The sequence below is a fragment of the Carya illinoinensis genome, chromosome 11, assembly GCF_018687715.1.
Source record: "Carya illinoinensis cultivar Pawnee chromosome 11, C.illinoinensisPawnee_v1, whole genome shotgun sequence".
NCBI lineage: Eukaryota > Viridiplantae > Streptophyta > Magnoliopsida > Fagales > Juglandaceae > Carya > Carya illinoinensis.
In genome coordinates, this window is record NC_056762.1 from 32,452,931 (window position 1) to 32,470,378 (window position 17,448).

Here is a 17,448-nt window from a genome sequence, read left to right on the forward strand (position 1 = left end):
AATTAAATATATATCTATAGCTTAATTAAGAGATGTAATTTATTTCAGTTGCCACTCCCTATGATCAATCTTTCTTCCTTACAAAAAATAAGAAAGGAACAAAAAAGCAAGTCTCCACGATCTTGAGTATTTCATTTTTTAAAACAAAAAATGATTGGAGAGGGCAACCATAGATGCTTTCTTATAAGGACGTGATTATAGTAGCACCCAACGTGTTGGAGAGTCAAACAAAAGGGACTTGGATGGTCTGGTTCACACAGATGCTCCCTATAAGTCATTCTTGAACCCTAGCCTGACCCTAGCCCTATGCGGACATCAATGATTTATGAACTAATGAGTCACCAATAATTCTGAGTACCTCTCATTGCGGGATTCAACCTCAAGACTTAGGCTCAGATTGGTTACACAAAATTAAAAATCTCATCTCATCTTATCGTTACAATTTTTTTAAAATTTCATATAAAATATAATAAATAATTTAACTTTTTTAAATCTTAACATAGAATTAATATTAAAAAATTATATTATAATAATATTTTATTTATTACTATTTAAATTATCTTATCTCATCTATATAATCAAACTTACATACCACTAACCCACCACCCTCAATGGTTGATCTTGAGTATTCAAGTGTACTTAAAAGGAACGAGGATCTAAACAGTCAAAAATATATTGTTTTCTTGTCTCACTCTCGTCATGGGATGGAAGAAGTCATGATAGATGTGCAAATGCAATAATGCACAACGCGTACTTAATGGTGCTTTAGCCATTAGGTTTAAATGACAAAAAGGGGTCGATCGGGATGTATAGTAGTAAAAACTCCACTAATTAACTACAAGAAATAACCGTTTTTGCGGCTAAAAGAATTCCGACCATTACAATTTAAACGCAAAAAGTAAGTTCGTACTGTTTCGAGGTTTTATTTCTGGGTAGTTTTTTGCCGCGACATTATTATTAAATGATATAGTTTTGCTTAGAACTGGATTCCACTAAATTCTTTAAAGTACTTTTATTTGTTAGTCAGTTTAGAAGATATACTTTCATAATTATAGTATAATGCAATTTAATATATAATTAAATTTTCTTATAAATCAAACAATATTATATAGACGCGGTCCTGCACATTGGCTTGACGTACCATACGAGCCTCTGTTAATCTAACATTATTTTTGGCGGCAATTTCCTATTGGGGATCATCAAGGGTTTTTCTCGTAAGAGTAATAACCTGGCCGAGCACGTCTCTTTTGAGAGGTATTCCATCATAATAATAATTTTTTTAAAAAATATATATTGATAAGTTGAAGTGATTTAACGTGATATATTAAAATATTATAAATTATTTTTATTATAAAATAAAATTAAAATATTATATTAACTCATCTTAATTTATAAATTTATTTTTAAATAATATTAAATTTATTTTTATATAATGTTATGACCGTAACTAGACTTGTCCAAAATTATGATCCAGAGCAGATACGAGCGAATACAGGACAATTAACGAATATTAATCCAAGACGTGACCTAGCTAAAAAATACATGCATTTAATGCCCTTCAATTCAATTATCTATACAGCTAAGAGTCGGTGGTCCATGCAAGGCAACCCAACTTGACCGTACACCTCCCATGGAAAACCCATACGTTCTGACCCCTTTTTCCTCTCTCAATCTTCAATGAGTAATACTACATATAGTCGTAGAATTACAAACGCCATACAATCGCTTTAAAAAAAATAGAACTCACGATTAAAAAGTTAGTTTTTTTTCCATGTGGGTCTCATATTAATTCTTTTTTAATTTTTTTTTATGTAGGTCTCATATTAATTTTTTTTTTCAAAATGACTGCACGTTACTTGTAATTCCATGATTGCAAATATCATTTCTCATCTCCAATAACGTTTTGAGCTGTTCTCCGTAAACTCTTCAATATGTCAGTAGACCTTTCATCTGGAGTAACCCTAGATTTTGTACATAGTTTTCGGCGTATACATTCAATAATTAGGAGTTAATCGAGTAGTACTAGCTACTAGAACTGCGTGAACTTGTTCAACAAGTAGTCGTAAAACATATAGCAGAGAATATCTTATAACCTGTTGGGCTATTAACCCCTAAATAACAGCCCCCTAATTCTGTGATGACACATAGACATCACACCATATGTTTCATGTGGCCGCATTTGAGAGAATTGGAAATTCCCATTCACTAGCTTGGCATCTCTCTCATCGGACTCCTCGCACGAACCCTCGTCGACATTGCCACGCCCAAACCATTGCATGCCTCGCCGACACAGCCATCCCTCGCATTGCTCGTAATCGTTGTAGCCGTCGCACCCCTCGAACTGCTCGCTCAAAGGAACACCGTCTCCAACAACAAGGTTACAACCAATCTGGTTTCTGTGAGAGAGAGTGAGGTATTGGCCAGATTGGATGAAAACAAAATTATCGGATGCATACAACTTAGAGCAAGGGAGAGAGCACGCACGAAGATGAAGAAAAAGGACATGGTGAAGCTGATCAACGCCGAGGGTTTCGAATTCGTGGTCGATAAGGAAGCCGCCATGGCTTCTATGACCTTACTTTCTCTCTTTTCCCTTTTTTAAATTTCTTTCTAGACCGAATACAAATAGGGCTACCAGCCATTTGTTTCACCGTCATGAAATGGAGAAATTGATTATGTGTTGAGGAGGGTTTTGACCAGCCATGATCCAATGAACCCGTTGGCTCCGGTCACGCAAACTGCCTCCTGCCACTTATTGTCAGCCATATTTTTTCTTGTTTCTTAGCTTTAATTCTGAATCTGTAATTTTTCAACCTGCAAATGCTCGATTTGTGTTCGAAAATAAATAAAGCATGATTTTTGTTTTTCATTCAAAATTAAATTCTTTACACTTCACAACAGAATTCATAACAATCGGATGAGATATTTATTTAAAAATTATTATCTGAATTAAAACTTCATGCAAATCTGCAAGGCCGTGATTTGTGCGAAACGTATTTTCTTGGAAGAAATATGAAATTGGGAGAAATCGGTGAAGGAGGAACTGGTCGGCGGTGGTGGTCAACTGGTCGGCGGTGGATGCTGGTGGCGGTGAACTGGTCGGCGGTGGTTTTGGTAGTACGGGGAGTGGTCTGGACGCGAAGTGGTCTGGGGGCGAAATGAATTGCTTGAGCGCGAGGCAAAATCCGTCTGAAATTGAAAAGCTTTCTGAAGGAATGTAATCCCATGCGCACGAGTGTAGGAATGGTTTAGTGAAAATGCTGAAGTGGCAGCTTCTAAGTGGAGGGCTACTTTTTAAAGAAAAGCGGATGGACTGCTTAGCAGCGTTTCTGATATATATATATATATATATATAAGAGTACTCTCGTTGAGCCAACGGCCGGATGACATGAAGCCCCACCTCCAAAAGTGAGGTCTGGGGTTCGATCTCCTCCCCAAATTCTCATATTTAAAAAAAAAAAAAAAAAGTACTCTCCTTGAATTATCTATATTTAAAATTAAAATTTATTGAGTACTCTCCTTGAATTATCTATATTTAAAATTAAAATTTATTTTTACTTATTAGACATAAAAATCACTTGTAATAGATTATCTATAATCAAATTTCTTAATTTTTAGCTACATTATATGTAAAGATAAAATCAAATTTGATAATTATTATTTTACAAGTAAATTTTTATTTTATTATTTTTTAAGTCTCTCTCCTTTGATAGTTACTGTTTTTTAAATTTTTATTATTTTTTAATCCATAATTTAATTAGAATATGATTACTAATTAACATATAATAGATAAAATAGTAAAATATGATAAAATAAAATAAAATAATAATTAAAAAATTAAACATTTTTTAATTTTTTAATTATTTATTACTATATAATGAATAAATAGATAATCTAATGTAAAAATTTGATATAAATCGTTAAAATCAAATTCATTTTATATTATTTTATTGTTATATAATAAAAAAATGACTATTCTAATGTAGAGATTTATGTAAATGAAATAGTCAATATCTAAATTTATCTTACATTCATAAAAAATGTCCTTTACATATAGATAATCCAATGAGAATGCTCTAATGCAAATGAAAAATGATAGGGTTATTATTATTTTATTATTTATTTACTATTTTTTTTTGTATTTGATTTTTTTTTAATTTTTAATTTTATTTAATGGTTAAGGAAGTGATTATTAATAAAATTATATATTTTTTAATTTTTTCTTAATGGTTAAAGATGTTAAAAAAATACTCAAAAGAAAATGATAAAAAAATAAAAAATTTCTAATACCTTATAAGTAGTAAATGGGTAGTAATGGTAAGCCTATCACTACCAATGCAAATAATTACGAGGATTACCAATTGGGAAAAGCTCCCAATTAGGTAAAAAATATTTTTTACCAATTAGGTAAAAAATATTAATTTTTTTATTTATCAATTAAAAAATTAATTTTAAGTATATCGATATAATTTTTTATTTAGTGATTAAGAAAGTGATTAAAAATATTAAAAAAATATTAAAAAAAAATTACACTGGATGTTCACGCCTAGCGATGCTACCCCATCCTTACTAATTAACCATTAAGGGCATCTTTAAATATTGAGTTAAGATGAGATTTAAAATAAAAAATTAAATAAAATATTATTTTTATTTTAAAATTCAAAAAATTAAATTATTTATTCTATTTTATTTAAAAAATTATAATAATTAGATGATATAAGATGAGATAAATTGAGATCGATATTTTCTTAATCCAAACAAAGCCTAAGTGGTGTTTGGTTGAGAGGGAAAAAAATGAATCTAAAACTCGATAATCGCTTGGCATTTAAATTTCGAAGAAATTGTATATATTGGGAGGGATATTTCCCACCCAGCCCATGATAGTTGGGCTGTGGCAAAACAATGAGGCCCAGGATAGCCCGAGCCTTACCTTCCAACGACTCCAAAATCGTTAAAAGGACATAGGTCTCTAGTTGCATCAATTGACAAAAGCCACCTTGCGAGGGGGGGGGGGGGGGGATAGATGAGACATATTGACTTTGACATCTCTTGCAACACTAGGCATTAAAAGGCCTCTGCCGACAAGTGAACGGAGGACCCAAACGACCCTCCATTCTCTGACGAAGGAGACTAGAAGTGATCGCACCATTCACCCACTGCTGGGACACGTTTTTGGAGCCACACTACATTAAGTGCGTTGTCTTAGGAACCACACTGTATTAAATACTATACTAAGATAGACACATGCACGATGGCTCAACGTTGACACGGGGAACATAATTTTCCTTCTAAACTTCATATAAAAGCTACTTCTCATGTACAAAGAGTTTTCTCTGGATTGAATTATTCTAAACCAAAACTAAGAACGCGTGAGACTAATTTAGGCATTAGAGACTTCTTGGAACACCCTAAGCCAACCTTATTCTTTACCTTATTCTTTGTGTTCATAGGTGAAGACCCCAATTTGAATTATTAGAACCTTGTCCAGTCATACGAAGTACGATGATAACATGTGTGTGTGTGTTTATTGTATATTAGTGAAAATGTAACTAATCTCATAATGTTTGAAAATAATTAAAAAATATTGTACCATTAATACAATTGCTTCTAAGAATAAATTACAGATACGTACCTTTAAGCCTTCATGGTCATTAGCATATTTAGTTACGAAATTAAATGAAAATATATAGGACCACAGAAAACTTCTCTATCACCAAAAGATATATATATATATATATATATTTATATACATACAAATTAATTAAGTTGAATCTTTAATGATTAACATGATGTTTAATTAAAAGTTGTTGCATGGACAACTCGTGCGATATTAGAACAAATTGCAACCGACCAAATCCTTAATTCGTTAAATGTCTTCATGCATGGTGCTCGCTGCTGACCATTGTTTCGTTATGATTAAAAAAATAAAAAAATAAAAGGCTGTCAAAAGTCCTCTATATATTAATTGGAAGGTGCTAGCGGCCGTCCAGCAGCTCTAGCACAATTATAGTGATTTGTTTTTTTTTTTTTAATTTTAAAATATATTTTTTAATATCTTTAATTATTAAAAAATATAATTTTCTTAATAATTACATTCTTAACTACTAAATAAAAATTAAAAAAATTAAATACATGGATAATATTAAGCAGTAACATTAAAGGACTCCACTGACGTATTTCATATTAATTCGGATAGCAAGTACAGCCTCTACCTTTCGAGCAGCTGCACGTTGCAATTTGCGTGCTTGCGGATCACAAAGATAATATTGTGGGTGGGTGGGGACACGATCACAGATTCACAAGAGAAAGCTTTGCTTGGACTTTAGCAATCAATGAGACTCGAGAGATAGCGTTAAGAAAGGATGATAATAAATTATGAGAAAAGTAAGAACAGCTGGAGCTAGCGTTGTTGACATGTTGTCGTTGAGTTGGGCGGTGGCAGTTGACGGTACATAGATAGCCTTTTATGGTTCTTAAACGTTGCCTTTTTGGTCTGCAGTCCCCTACGCCATCCATATTAAAGGATGCTACAATTAATAATATTTGTCATAGAATTGTTACCATCACAATTTAAATATCTTACAAAAACTTTATAATATATTTTAAATTTAATAATTTTATTTTATGACATCATAGTTCATAATATATTAATTTGTGAATTTATTTTTACATAATTTTTTTTTCTAAAACATTTCTCTATTTGTTATGGCTTTACCCTCAATTAATCATTTTCATGTATATCATCTCACTTCGTCAAAATATATTGTCTATTAATTTAGCTTATATCAAAATAAAATAAAAGAATCTATTTAGCATTCTTACATAATAATAATTTCCAATATTTAAAGAAAATTGTTTATCCATATTTTATTTTTATTTTTCTATGTGCTAATTCTCTCATTCTTTTATCATTTCAACTATCTTTTTCAGTCTCTTTCTATATTTTACATGATGGGTAGGGCTGTTCACCCGCCCCGCCCCGCCCCGGCCCGAAACGTAACGGTTCCGACCCGACCCGACATCTTCCACTGCCGAATTTGGTATTCTCGAACCGTATTCCATTACCCGATTAACCGACCCGTTTTTTTTTTTTTTTTTTTTTTTTTTTTTTTTTTTTTTTTTTTTTTCCGGGTTTTCCGATTTAATCTTTTTTTCAGAAAGGAAAAAAAAAAAATGAAGAAAAGATGACTTCCGATGCTGTAATTTCTTAGCAACCAAACACATATATAATCCGGCCATTAAAGTAAAATCAGATTATACAGAAAAACTTTCACGCATGCTGTAGTTTCTCAGCAACCAAACACATATAATAGGGAAGTTCCGGATATAGCTTCGTACCTTCAAGAAAACTCAAAACCCCTCATTTTTACTTGCTCTGTTTTAACCGCCACCTCCAAATCAACTCCATTCTAATCCAAAACCGATTTTGACCTGACAAAAAAATGGTTGAAAACACCCAAATCGCAAGCAGTAAAGAAGACCCAAAAGCACCCAAAAACCCACTTTCAAATTTCTCCTTGTTCTGTTTCGAAAATATGGAATAATATTTTCAGATCGGAATCCCAAATCGAAGTCATTTAATTCAGCCATTGAAGTAATCGGATTATACATAAAAACTTTCACGCATGCCGTAATTTCTCAGCAACCAAACACATATTTCCTGACATAGGTGTTTATTTTCCCGCTATCCAAACGCAAGTAAACAAACATAAACTGAAAACATAATATAAAAACCGAACTCAACCAAAGTAGATTCAACAAATAGGCACCGACCCACGAAAATGAGCCCGAATCTAGATCTGGGTATTGCTTAAGATGGAGGATTTAATATCAGACGGGGCTGAGGAGCTGGGAAAGTTGATGTTTGGGCTCCGAGTTCATTCTGATGATGATGGATCAGAACTGTAAGCGGGGCCGTAGACTTCTTCGTAGGCTATGGCAATTTCTTCTTCGGTCTCCATGGACCCTCGTCGAAGCAAGGTAGAGGAACAAAACCTCACAAGAGGGAAAAGGCAGAAAGCGAGAGAAATAAAGAGAAACGGCTCGAACGGGTATCGGGTAATTCCGTTTACATCAAAAACGGGTACGGCTATTTCCACTTCCGAATAAAAATGAAACGGTTCGGGTTTTTTTGGACGGGTCGGATCGGTTAAATCGACCGGGTCGGTTGTACGGGTTATTTGTACACCCCTAATGATGGGTATCGCCATTGCTACTCTTTACGGTGGTTGCACGCTTATTACATAAACATTGCATGAATTCTAACTAGAGAAATGTTTGTCACAAAAAAATTCTATAAAATAAACTTACAAACTGATCACGTGACTTGATGCAATACATTAAACTGTAAATTAATTTTTATTATAAAGTAAATCTAATATATTATATGAAATCATACATGCTTATAGGGTTATTTTTGTGAGATCTCTTTGTGTTTATAATTTGATTATATTAGACTCATGAATTGGTTCAATGAAGAAAAATAAATCCTCATTTATCTTCATCTCTAATTTTTTGTAAGTCTTCTATTTCGGTTATTTTTATTATTTTGAGAGTGAATTGATACAGTATAATCACATTAGAGAATAAAGAATGTATAAAGTAAGAAAATAATAATATTTAAATAATATAGTGCAAAAATAAATAAATTATTGTACATAAAATAGATAAAGTGATGTTTGGTTAATTATTTTAAATAAAATTTTAGATATATAAATGATTGTGAATACTCTTAGATTCTTACAAACTGATCATGATGTTGTGGTATATATGCTACGTGGTATGTATATACCACTTAATTAATTAATAGATCAATATTGATAATTCACGTATCACAGTGTCATCAGAGTTAAACAATTAAAAAAATCTAAATTATATTATATAAAAACAAAGAGAACTACTACAGAGATCGAGAAATTATACAAATATAAATTCACAAATTGATAAGGTCTTTTGGAATCTATTAGATCTATTTTATAATAAAAATAACTTTACAATATGATGTATCACGTTAAACTATGTTAGTTTGTAGGTTAAATTTTGTGTAATTATATGATGCTAAAGTATTTCCCAGAAATAAATAGTAATTTGTAAAAAATGCACAGCAAAAAAATAATATAAAAGGGAGGAGCAAGGATACCATGCATCCATCTAATTTTAACCCAGATCGATGAAACCGGCATCCGGCCATGCATGAGTTGCATCAGGGCAAGGTCTTTCTTTAACTTACATAGAAACTCACAGAAACAAATAAATTACTCTCAAACAAACAAGACAAAATGAAGTCTATCGCTATGGCAACAACAGCTTAATTAAGCTTTGAAAATGGTATTCGACAACTGAGGTTGGGAACAAGACAATGCAGCTTAATTGTCTTATGCCACCAACAAAAGCTCAAACAACTGATGAGAAGCTGGGCAGAGACATGTCATTTTCCTAAATTAGCGTGGCTGGCATATATGTGTGCGTGTGTGGGGCCGGAAAATGCCAAAACAAGTGGGTAACTTGTAATCATGGCCTCAGCTCTACCATTCATTAATGCGTCTGGCTATCGATGGAGTTGGCCGGGGGCATTCATAAGTATAACCATCGATCGATCCTGATGTTTGCCATCTTGGCAAGGCGACAGTGGGGGAACGTACGCGCGTCCTGACGAAAGCTGCTTCGAGCACTCAACTTTAGGCCTTTTCTTAATCATCCAATGGGAACACATCGTGATCATGAGAAGGCAATTTTGTGTGGCGCCCATGGTTGGTTGGAAAACCCTTGGGCTCAATACATGAGAGACTCCAGCCCATATTGTATTAGGCACGCGTACCATGAGCACAACCTTAGGCGGCTGTCTTGACTCATCTTTAGCTGTAAGGACCAAGTCCTTAAAGGAGTAGCTAAATTACTGGCGTAAATCATGCTCAAATTTAGGGGAAATGGTTTAATTGCAACAACAGAGAAGCCACTCTTTTGTTTAGTACTGTCACATTCACCGCAATTTAAAATGAAAATTTCTCCTTCTAAGAGGATTTAAATTGAATATTGTGGCAAGAGGTACTGTTAGAAATCATGAGTGTACTTTTTATTCATGATTTCTCAAGTGGCCTAGGACATTGGAATAAGTAATTAGGTCTGGTTTGGTCATATAGTTCAAACTATTTCATCTTATTTTATATAATTATTATAATTTTTTTAAGTTATCTCATAAAATATAATAAATAATTTAATTTTTTTAAATTAAAAAAATATTTTTAATATTATTTTATTCAACTTTTAATTTTTATCTCATCTAATCACTCTAATCAAACAGAGCCTTAACTGAAATTTCTGCCCTGAGGATTGGTTTTACCATCAACTGCAAACCTAATCTTATTGTAGAAACTGATTCTATGTTACTTGTGCATTAGTTTGATGCACACGTAGATATCCACCTTGGAAGTAGCTTCAACTAGGGGAAGATAATTTGTCAATTTATTCTTATATATGCCTTTTGAGTTTGAGAAACTCTACTATGCCGCCCCATTATTACCGCTCTAGTTGATCATTCATCTAATTTTTTTTTTTTAATAATTAAGGAAGTAATTTTTAATGTATTGATATATTTTATATTTTTTAAAAATATGAAAAGAAAAAGAACCAAAAATTAAAAACTCCAAAATATGCTAATCCGCTCTTTGAGTTTTGCCTACTCAATAGAGAAGCCGAAGGGATAGCTGATCAGGGCCTCTCTAAAATTGGAGCTGATGGTGTTAGTTTTTCTTTTGAGTTTATTCAAAGTCTTCCCATAAAATTGATATGTTTATATACACTTGGAAAATTAATGTGCCTCGTTTACTTACACATTTTAGATGAAATGAGATGAAAAATTTTGTTGAATATTAAATAAAATGTTATTATAAAATAATTTTTTGATGTTAGTTTTATTTTAAAATTTGAAAAGGTTGAATTGTTTATTATATTTTAAGTGAAAATTTGAAAACATTATAATGATTATATGAAATAAGATAAGATGAAATGAAATAGTTTGATTTTATATAACTAAACTAGCCATCTTGCTCTGCTTTTAGCTAAATTGGACAATAGTCTTTACATTTCTTAGCTTTTGAACTTGTAACAGCTATGGTTTTTGTTTTATATTAAATTTTTTTCCGTTAGAAGTGAGAATTATTAATAAAATTATAAGTGAGAGTTATTAATAAAATTAAAAATCTCATTTCTCTTTTAAAAAATAATAGATCGGCAAGTGAAATACGTCTTATAATAAGATATTTTCCCAAAAAGTTAGCAAAATAGATAGAAATACTATAAATTTCACTTAGTTGCCTTTATTTAAAATTATTTTTTGCCCCTGGCATCTTTGAAAATATAACGTGTCTTGCGCGCCAATGGCTGGCAAGCGGAGTTTCTAATTCCTCCAAAACACCGTTCACTCCACAAAATGGAAGATCCACGTAAATCCTCAATGAGGTTCTTCTCTGACCAAAATCTTTGCCATGCCGATATCCTCCCTCCTTCTGAGGTAACACCGTCATCATTGATATTATCATCATTCATCATTCCTTTTCTTTTGGTTCAATTGTCTTTTTTTCTTTTTTTTTTTTCTTTTTTTTTTTTTTTTTTTTTTTTATTAAGATTCGAGCTAGAATCGAAGTGGCGGTGCTCAATTTCCTCAGGATTTTGGCCTCTCCTACTCCTGCGATTTCTGATCTCCCTCTGGTATTTTTATGCTGTGCAGTATTTTACAATTATTCAGTCTTTGATTACATTGTACTCATTCATTAGCGTATCGATTTGCTTGTCTGCTGAGAAACCTCAGGAAAAGAGCGGAAAACCGAATTCAAAAAGTACTCTTCGTTACGGATATTATGTTAGAATTTTCTGTCCATTATTTGAGAATCTGAACTCGGTTGGTTGAAATAGATCAATAGAAGGTCGAGCAATAGTCGAGCCTGCAAAGGACTGTTGACTCAAGTGTCATGCATTTTTCTCTCTCACTCCTTCTGCACGAGGTCTTTAATGAGAGCTAATACCGCTAAAGCCTTTATTCGTGGTACTGATTTAATCAAGAAATTTGTTTCGCCTCTTAGAGTATCAACGTTGACGAGCATGCCAACTGTTTCTCTGCTTGATAGTGTGGAAGGTGATGGAGATGTGCTTTGGGGTTCTGGTGCAAGAAAAACGCGTCACGCAGAGGGAGCTCTTCTACAAGTTGCTTTGTGATTCTCCGGATTACTTTACTTCTCAATTGCAGGTTAACAGGACGATCCAAGGTTAATTGCCTCGTCTCCATTATTGCTATGATTATCTGATTGTCTTAGAATTTTTTTCGCACAGATTAGTGTTTCTTAGTTATTTTGGGAATCTTGTAACAGATGTTGTAGCATTGCTTCAGTGTAGTCGATACAGTCTTGGAATCATGGCATCGAGTCGAGGACTTGTTGCTGGGCGCCTGTTGCTGCAGGTACGTTATCCAACTGCTTTTTGTTCGATGAATTGTATTGCAAGCAACGCCCTTTTGTACAAAATCAATGCAATAAACAGCCAATTACTTGTACTCAGGATTGAATTGCCAGCTTTAAGCCTTAGCGAATTACAAAATCAGTTTCAAAATAAAAAATGGATTCTTAATTGCAATAAGAATTGAAGTTCACAAGCCAACGTTTCAAATCTAGATTTCTGTTTCTGAGAAGAAAGGTTATGTAGTAGATCATATTAGCAGATGTTTAGAGATTGGTTGCAATTTCACACTGCTTTCTTTAAAACATGCATAGGAGCCAAACCAAGAGGTCGTGGATTGTTCTGAGTGTGGATTGTCTGGGCATGCTATATCTGGTGACCTGAATAGGTTAGAGACTTTGATTTTGAAAACGGATGCACGGTACATCATTGTAGTGGAAAAGGTATCTTCTTTGCTCAAGCTTTCAAACAACCACCTATGATGGCTCCCTAGTTTCAATGCAACAACATTTTTGGTACTTGCATTTGTTTAGCATGCAATATTTCAACGGCTGGCCGAGGACCGTGTGTTCAATCAAATTCCAAGCATTCTTATCACAGCCAAAGGGTATCCCGATATTGCCACAAGGTAAGTTTTGAATAGCTCGGTCCACTGAAGCTTAAGCTCCAACATTTAGACAAATGCCATCATCAAAACTTTCAACACACCATTGAGTTACTTTTGGTGGATCTATTTATGCTTTCATAATTAAATGCTGATTTCAAACTAAATTATGAGGTTGGACATAGGTTTCTTCTTCACCGACTGGCCCGTGCTTTTCCGGGCTTGCCCATTTTAGCTTTGGTTGACTGGTATGGGCAACCCTTTTTCTTTCCCCTAGCAAAAGTTATTTGTAAGCACTCACTTGTAATTTCCAGAAATAAATTTCAAGGAATCCAGCCGGATTAGCTATTCTCTGCACCTTCAAGTTCGGGAGTATAGGAATGGGCCTGGAGGCATATAGATATGGTAGTTTTCTTGTTTTATCATGCTAAAACTGCCCCCACTTTCTTCTTCCTTAGAATGTAACATGTCAATGCCAAATACATGATTAAGCTTGCAACGTGAAATGGTTGGGACTTCGAGTAGATGATCTGGAGATGATACCTGAACAATCCCTGGTTCCATTGAAGCCACGGGACCTGCAAATTGCTAAAAGTTTGATGTCCTCGGAAGTCTTGCAGGTAAACCCCCTAGCAACACAGAGCTCTGGCCCTTTCATAGTTCCTCCCAAGTCCTAAGGGGAAGAAGGTTGAGTGTATCTTCTGGAAAAGTTTTGGTAGTATAAAACCGAGTACAAACTTGTTTTGGCAGGAGAACTATAGACGAGAGCTGGAAATAATGGTTCAGCATGGTCAGAGAGTCGAAATCGAAGCTCTGTACTTCCATGGATATGATTATTTAGGGAAATACATAGCAAAGAAAATTGTACAAGCCAATTACATCTAGCAATGGTCCCTGATGACCACGATGTACAAAACGATTGCATTTAATCAAATCAGGCAAGAGCCTTCTGATGTCGGTTTCTCTTTTAGTAAAGTATGTCTTCCAATGATCATTGTGGTCAGACCCGATTCTACCGATACTGCTTTAATATTCAATTTTCACATTTTTAAGGTACCAAGATATTTCCAATGGTATACCGTATGCCACTGACTTGATGAGGTCTCACCGTGTTAGACATTTGGAAAACTTTGGTATTTAAAGGAATAGTCAACCACGTAATGCGGGATTTTTGGCTCTAGAGAGATTTTCATACCAAAGGTCCAAAGTTATTGGAGAGCTATTCAAATTTGGTCTTCCTAGAGAGTGAGTTAGGCAGATGAAGTAGACCATGGATAGGAGAGAGTACCCAATTAGCTCTCGATTCCATTTTCTTAAAGCATTTTTGACCCATTTTCTTAAACTTCGAGATTACAATGCCGAGCTTCTGCGATAAAATGGAAGATGAGTGGATAATATTATACTTCCTATAACCGTTACCGAATATGAGCAGAACCATGTCTGTCTTCAGTCGAAGTGTGAGTACTCCCCCATTGTACCCAAGTTCGATTAACCAATGCTGGTCCCAAAAATTCTTAGGCCACCAATACACAATGAAAGCACGGGCTTTCCCCCAAATTTACTCTATCCTACTAGTGATCGATCTTGAGTAAGTTTAAAGTCCCATATACAGAACAAAGTGCCATAGAACCAATAGTAGCTCTTATCCAAGTGTTGCCAAAATGATTTTCTCTTCGACCAACGAGAGGGGCCATACACCAAGTTTAGAAGCCAAGGAGTGCGCTCATAGATGGGGGAAGAAAACATAAGAGAACATAGAGGAGTGGAATGGCTTTCAAGGAAGAGGAGTGCTGCAAAGTGCCAGTGTTGGGTGGGCTTTATGTTGGGCCAGTAGAAATTTTGTAGCTAAGATATTGAGGATGGGCTAGTAACCATGAGGGAGGCCTGACAGAGGCTTTCCAGGCCCAATTAAGTATTGACTGGGTCGAGTGGAGAATTTAACAGAATAAACGTGTTTTGGGCTAGTTTGCATATGGATTAGGTCCAGTTCTTCATTAATTTCAATCGCATTAAATATTAATGATTATCGGAGTGCATTCAGGTTGAACTGACTATAAATGGTGATCCATGGGCACAAAAGCGATCGCTTTGATTGGAGTTTGACTTGCATAGTCAGCACCAACCGTTGGATTCCCCGATTGGGCACGTGGAATAATTCATAGATGTATCTTTGACAATTTTTCCTGCGAGTGATAGGCTATTGCTGATTAGGAGATCTTTTGTCGGAGGCATTGAAATCAGAATGGATAGAGATTTGGGACATAAGACATCAAGATTAGTTTTTGTATTTTCAAGTTGCGTAGAGTATATCATTTATATTATTTAAATAATAAAATTTAATTTATAAAATTTAAATTTTAAAATTTATCTTTTAAATCAAATTATACTCTATAAATATTTTATTAGATATTTTTTACATGCGGATTTGAAAATATAATTTCTATAAGAGTAATATGTTCAATTAAATTCAAAGATTAAAATATACGTTTTAAATATTGTATAATTATTAAGGTAGATAGTAATCCATGGTGTTATTTGTTTTGTAGCTCTTTCAATTAAAGAAAACACTAAATTGAAAGTATTTATATATATATATATATAAATTATGATATTAGTGAAAAATTATTTTACTAAGGCCAGGTCTGAGAAGTGAAATGAGATGAAAATTTTATGAATAATAATAAGATAGTTTGTGAATAGTAGTAAGATAATTTGAATTGATTATTTTTTAAGTTTTGAAAAATGAGAAAAAAAATTGAATAAAAAATATTATAAAGTTAAAATATTATAAGAATATATTTTTATAATATTATTTTTATTTAGAGATTTAAAAAAATTATAATAATTAATTTAAAAATTTTATATTTGAATTATATTTAGTAATACGATGAAATTAGATAACATAAGATCATATAAGAATTTTGTGTCATGACCCAAACCTGCCCTAAAAAGTCAAAAAGAATGTTTGAAAATCTATTTGCTAGCTGAAATTTTAGGAAAAATTAGAAACAAAAATAGTAAGATTAGCTTTAAACAATTAACTGAGTTTTGGAGAACTAAATGAAAAATAAAATCTTTGTTTATTTATATTTATAAATAGAAAAAAAATCTATTTATAAATTCGTTTTAAAAATATATTTATATTTTAATCATTTTATAATTATAATAGGCAAAAACAAATAATGTGTTGGAATACATTTGAGCTTTATTCCACATAAGTCCACACACCATATATTTTTTTTCTATTTTTTATTTTTTATTTTTGAGTTTATTCTTTTTAAATTAATTGAATTATTCTATCATTATCCATATACTAAATATTTGAAAAAAATTATAATGTGTGGATTTAGAGCACTCCTAATGACTATCGTGAAATACATTTTTCTTTAAAATATAAAAAAATGTTCTTAAAATACTACTCCATTGAATTTTGTAAAATAAAAACACTTTATATTTTGCTAAAATGATCCCTCTACATGTAAATGATCCTGCAATTCAATATAAAAGTTTTTATTTCATTTCTCTCTCCCCTTCCCATTTCCCACGCTTCCTCTCCTATCTTTTGTGCTACTTTATTGAAAGAATCTGACCATTGCTACTATTAATTGGTATTGATCCATTCTCTTGTATATCAAAGTATCAGGGGTTTGCTTCTAGTTTTGATTTAATAAATCTGAACTTATAGAGAATGTGAAATCCAAGTTGTAAAAACTAAATATTATAGAATATTTTTATTATACAATCTTTTATTTTTATTTTTTGAATTAATTTATATTTTAGTTTAGCTTATAAATTTAGATTAATTTAAAATTGAACATAATTATATAATATTTTATATGAGAAGATATTACAAATATCAAAAGATATGAGAATATTATTAGTAGTTAAAGAAAATATTTAAAATGAATAAAAAATATAATATTTAAATGATATAAAGAAAAAATAGATAAACTGATATATGATATATTATAAAAATCAGTATGTAAAATAAAAAAATAGGTCATTCATTCTATTTTTTAAAATACATCATCAACTATTTTACATACTAACTTTTATAATAAATCATATATTAATTTATCTATTTTTTTATTATTATTTAAATATTATATCTTTTAATATTTTTTATTCATTTTAAATATTTTTTTAAATTATCAATAATATCTTTATAACTTCTAATATTTAAAATTTTTCAATATGTCTACGATCGGTTGACAAAAAAAAGAAGGATGTGTCCGACGTGTCGTGGATTGGGTACGATAAGAACCAGTGACAGCTGGCAGGGTTCTGTTCTTGAAAGAAGAGGGGAATTGGGGCGTCGGTCGCACGTACGAAAGGTCTGCGTTGGCACGTGGGAAGCCACTGTTGTCATTGGTGGTGCCGACTGCTGATGCCTCCTA

At 32.5% G+C, this 17,448-nt stretch overlaps 1 protein-coding gene across 2 annotated transcripts; it reads left to right on the forward strand.

Annotated features, from left to right (window-relative positions):
• The first annotated feature begins 11,334 nt into the window (after positions 1-11,334).
• On the forward strand, positions 11,335-14,004 carry LOC122281148 (meiotic recombination protein SPO11-2). Of its 2 annotated transcripts, none has more exons than XM_043092447.1 (11): positions 11,335-11,509; positions 11,623-11,706; positions 11,911-12,040; positions 12,123-12,260; positions 12,363-12,451; positions 12,762-12,890; positions 12,981-13,075; positions 13,237-13,299; positions 13,380-13,456; positions 13,544-13,710; positions 13,802-14,004. In XM_043092447.1, exons 1-11 carry the CDS (start codon positions 11,429-11,431, stop codon positions 13,934-13,936), a joined length of 1,188 nt encoding a protein of 395 aa, XP_042948381.1. In that variant the 5' UTR covers positions 11,335-11,428; the 3' UTR covers positions 13,937-14,004. The 2 variants fall into 2 exon arrangements, with proteins under 2 accessions (XP_042948381.1, XP_042948380.1); XM_043092446.1 differs by having other exon boundaries at positions 13,544-13,671.
• The last annotated feature ends 3,444 nt before the right edge of the window (positions 14,005-17,448 follow it).

Bases quoted from the DNA above. Each gene is read 5' to 3' on its own strand.
- LOC122281148 (XM_043092447.1), top strand. From the start codon at position 11,429: ATGGAAGATCCACGTAAATCCTCAATGAGGTTCTTCTCTGACCAAAAT. The intron at 12,041-12,122 runs GTACTGATTTAA...TCTGCTTGATAG, and splicing joins CGCTAAAGCCTTTATTCGTG to TGTGGAAGGTGATGGAGATG. The intron at 13,711-13,801 runs GTTCCTCCCAAG...TTGTTTTGGCAG, and splicing joins AGAGCTCTGGCCCTTTCATA to GAGAACTATAGACGAGAGCT.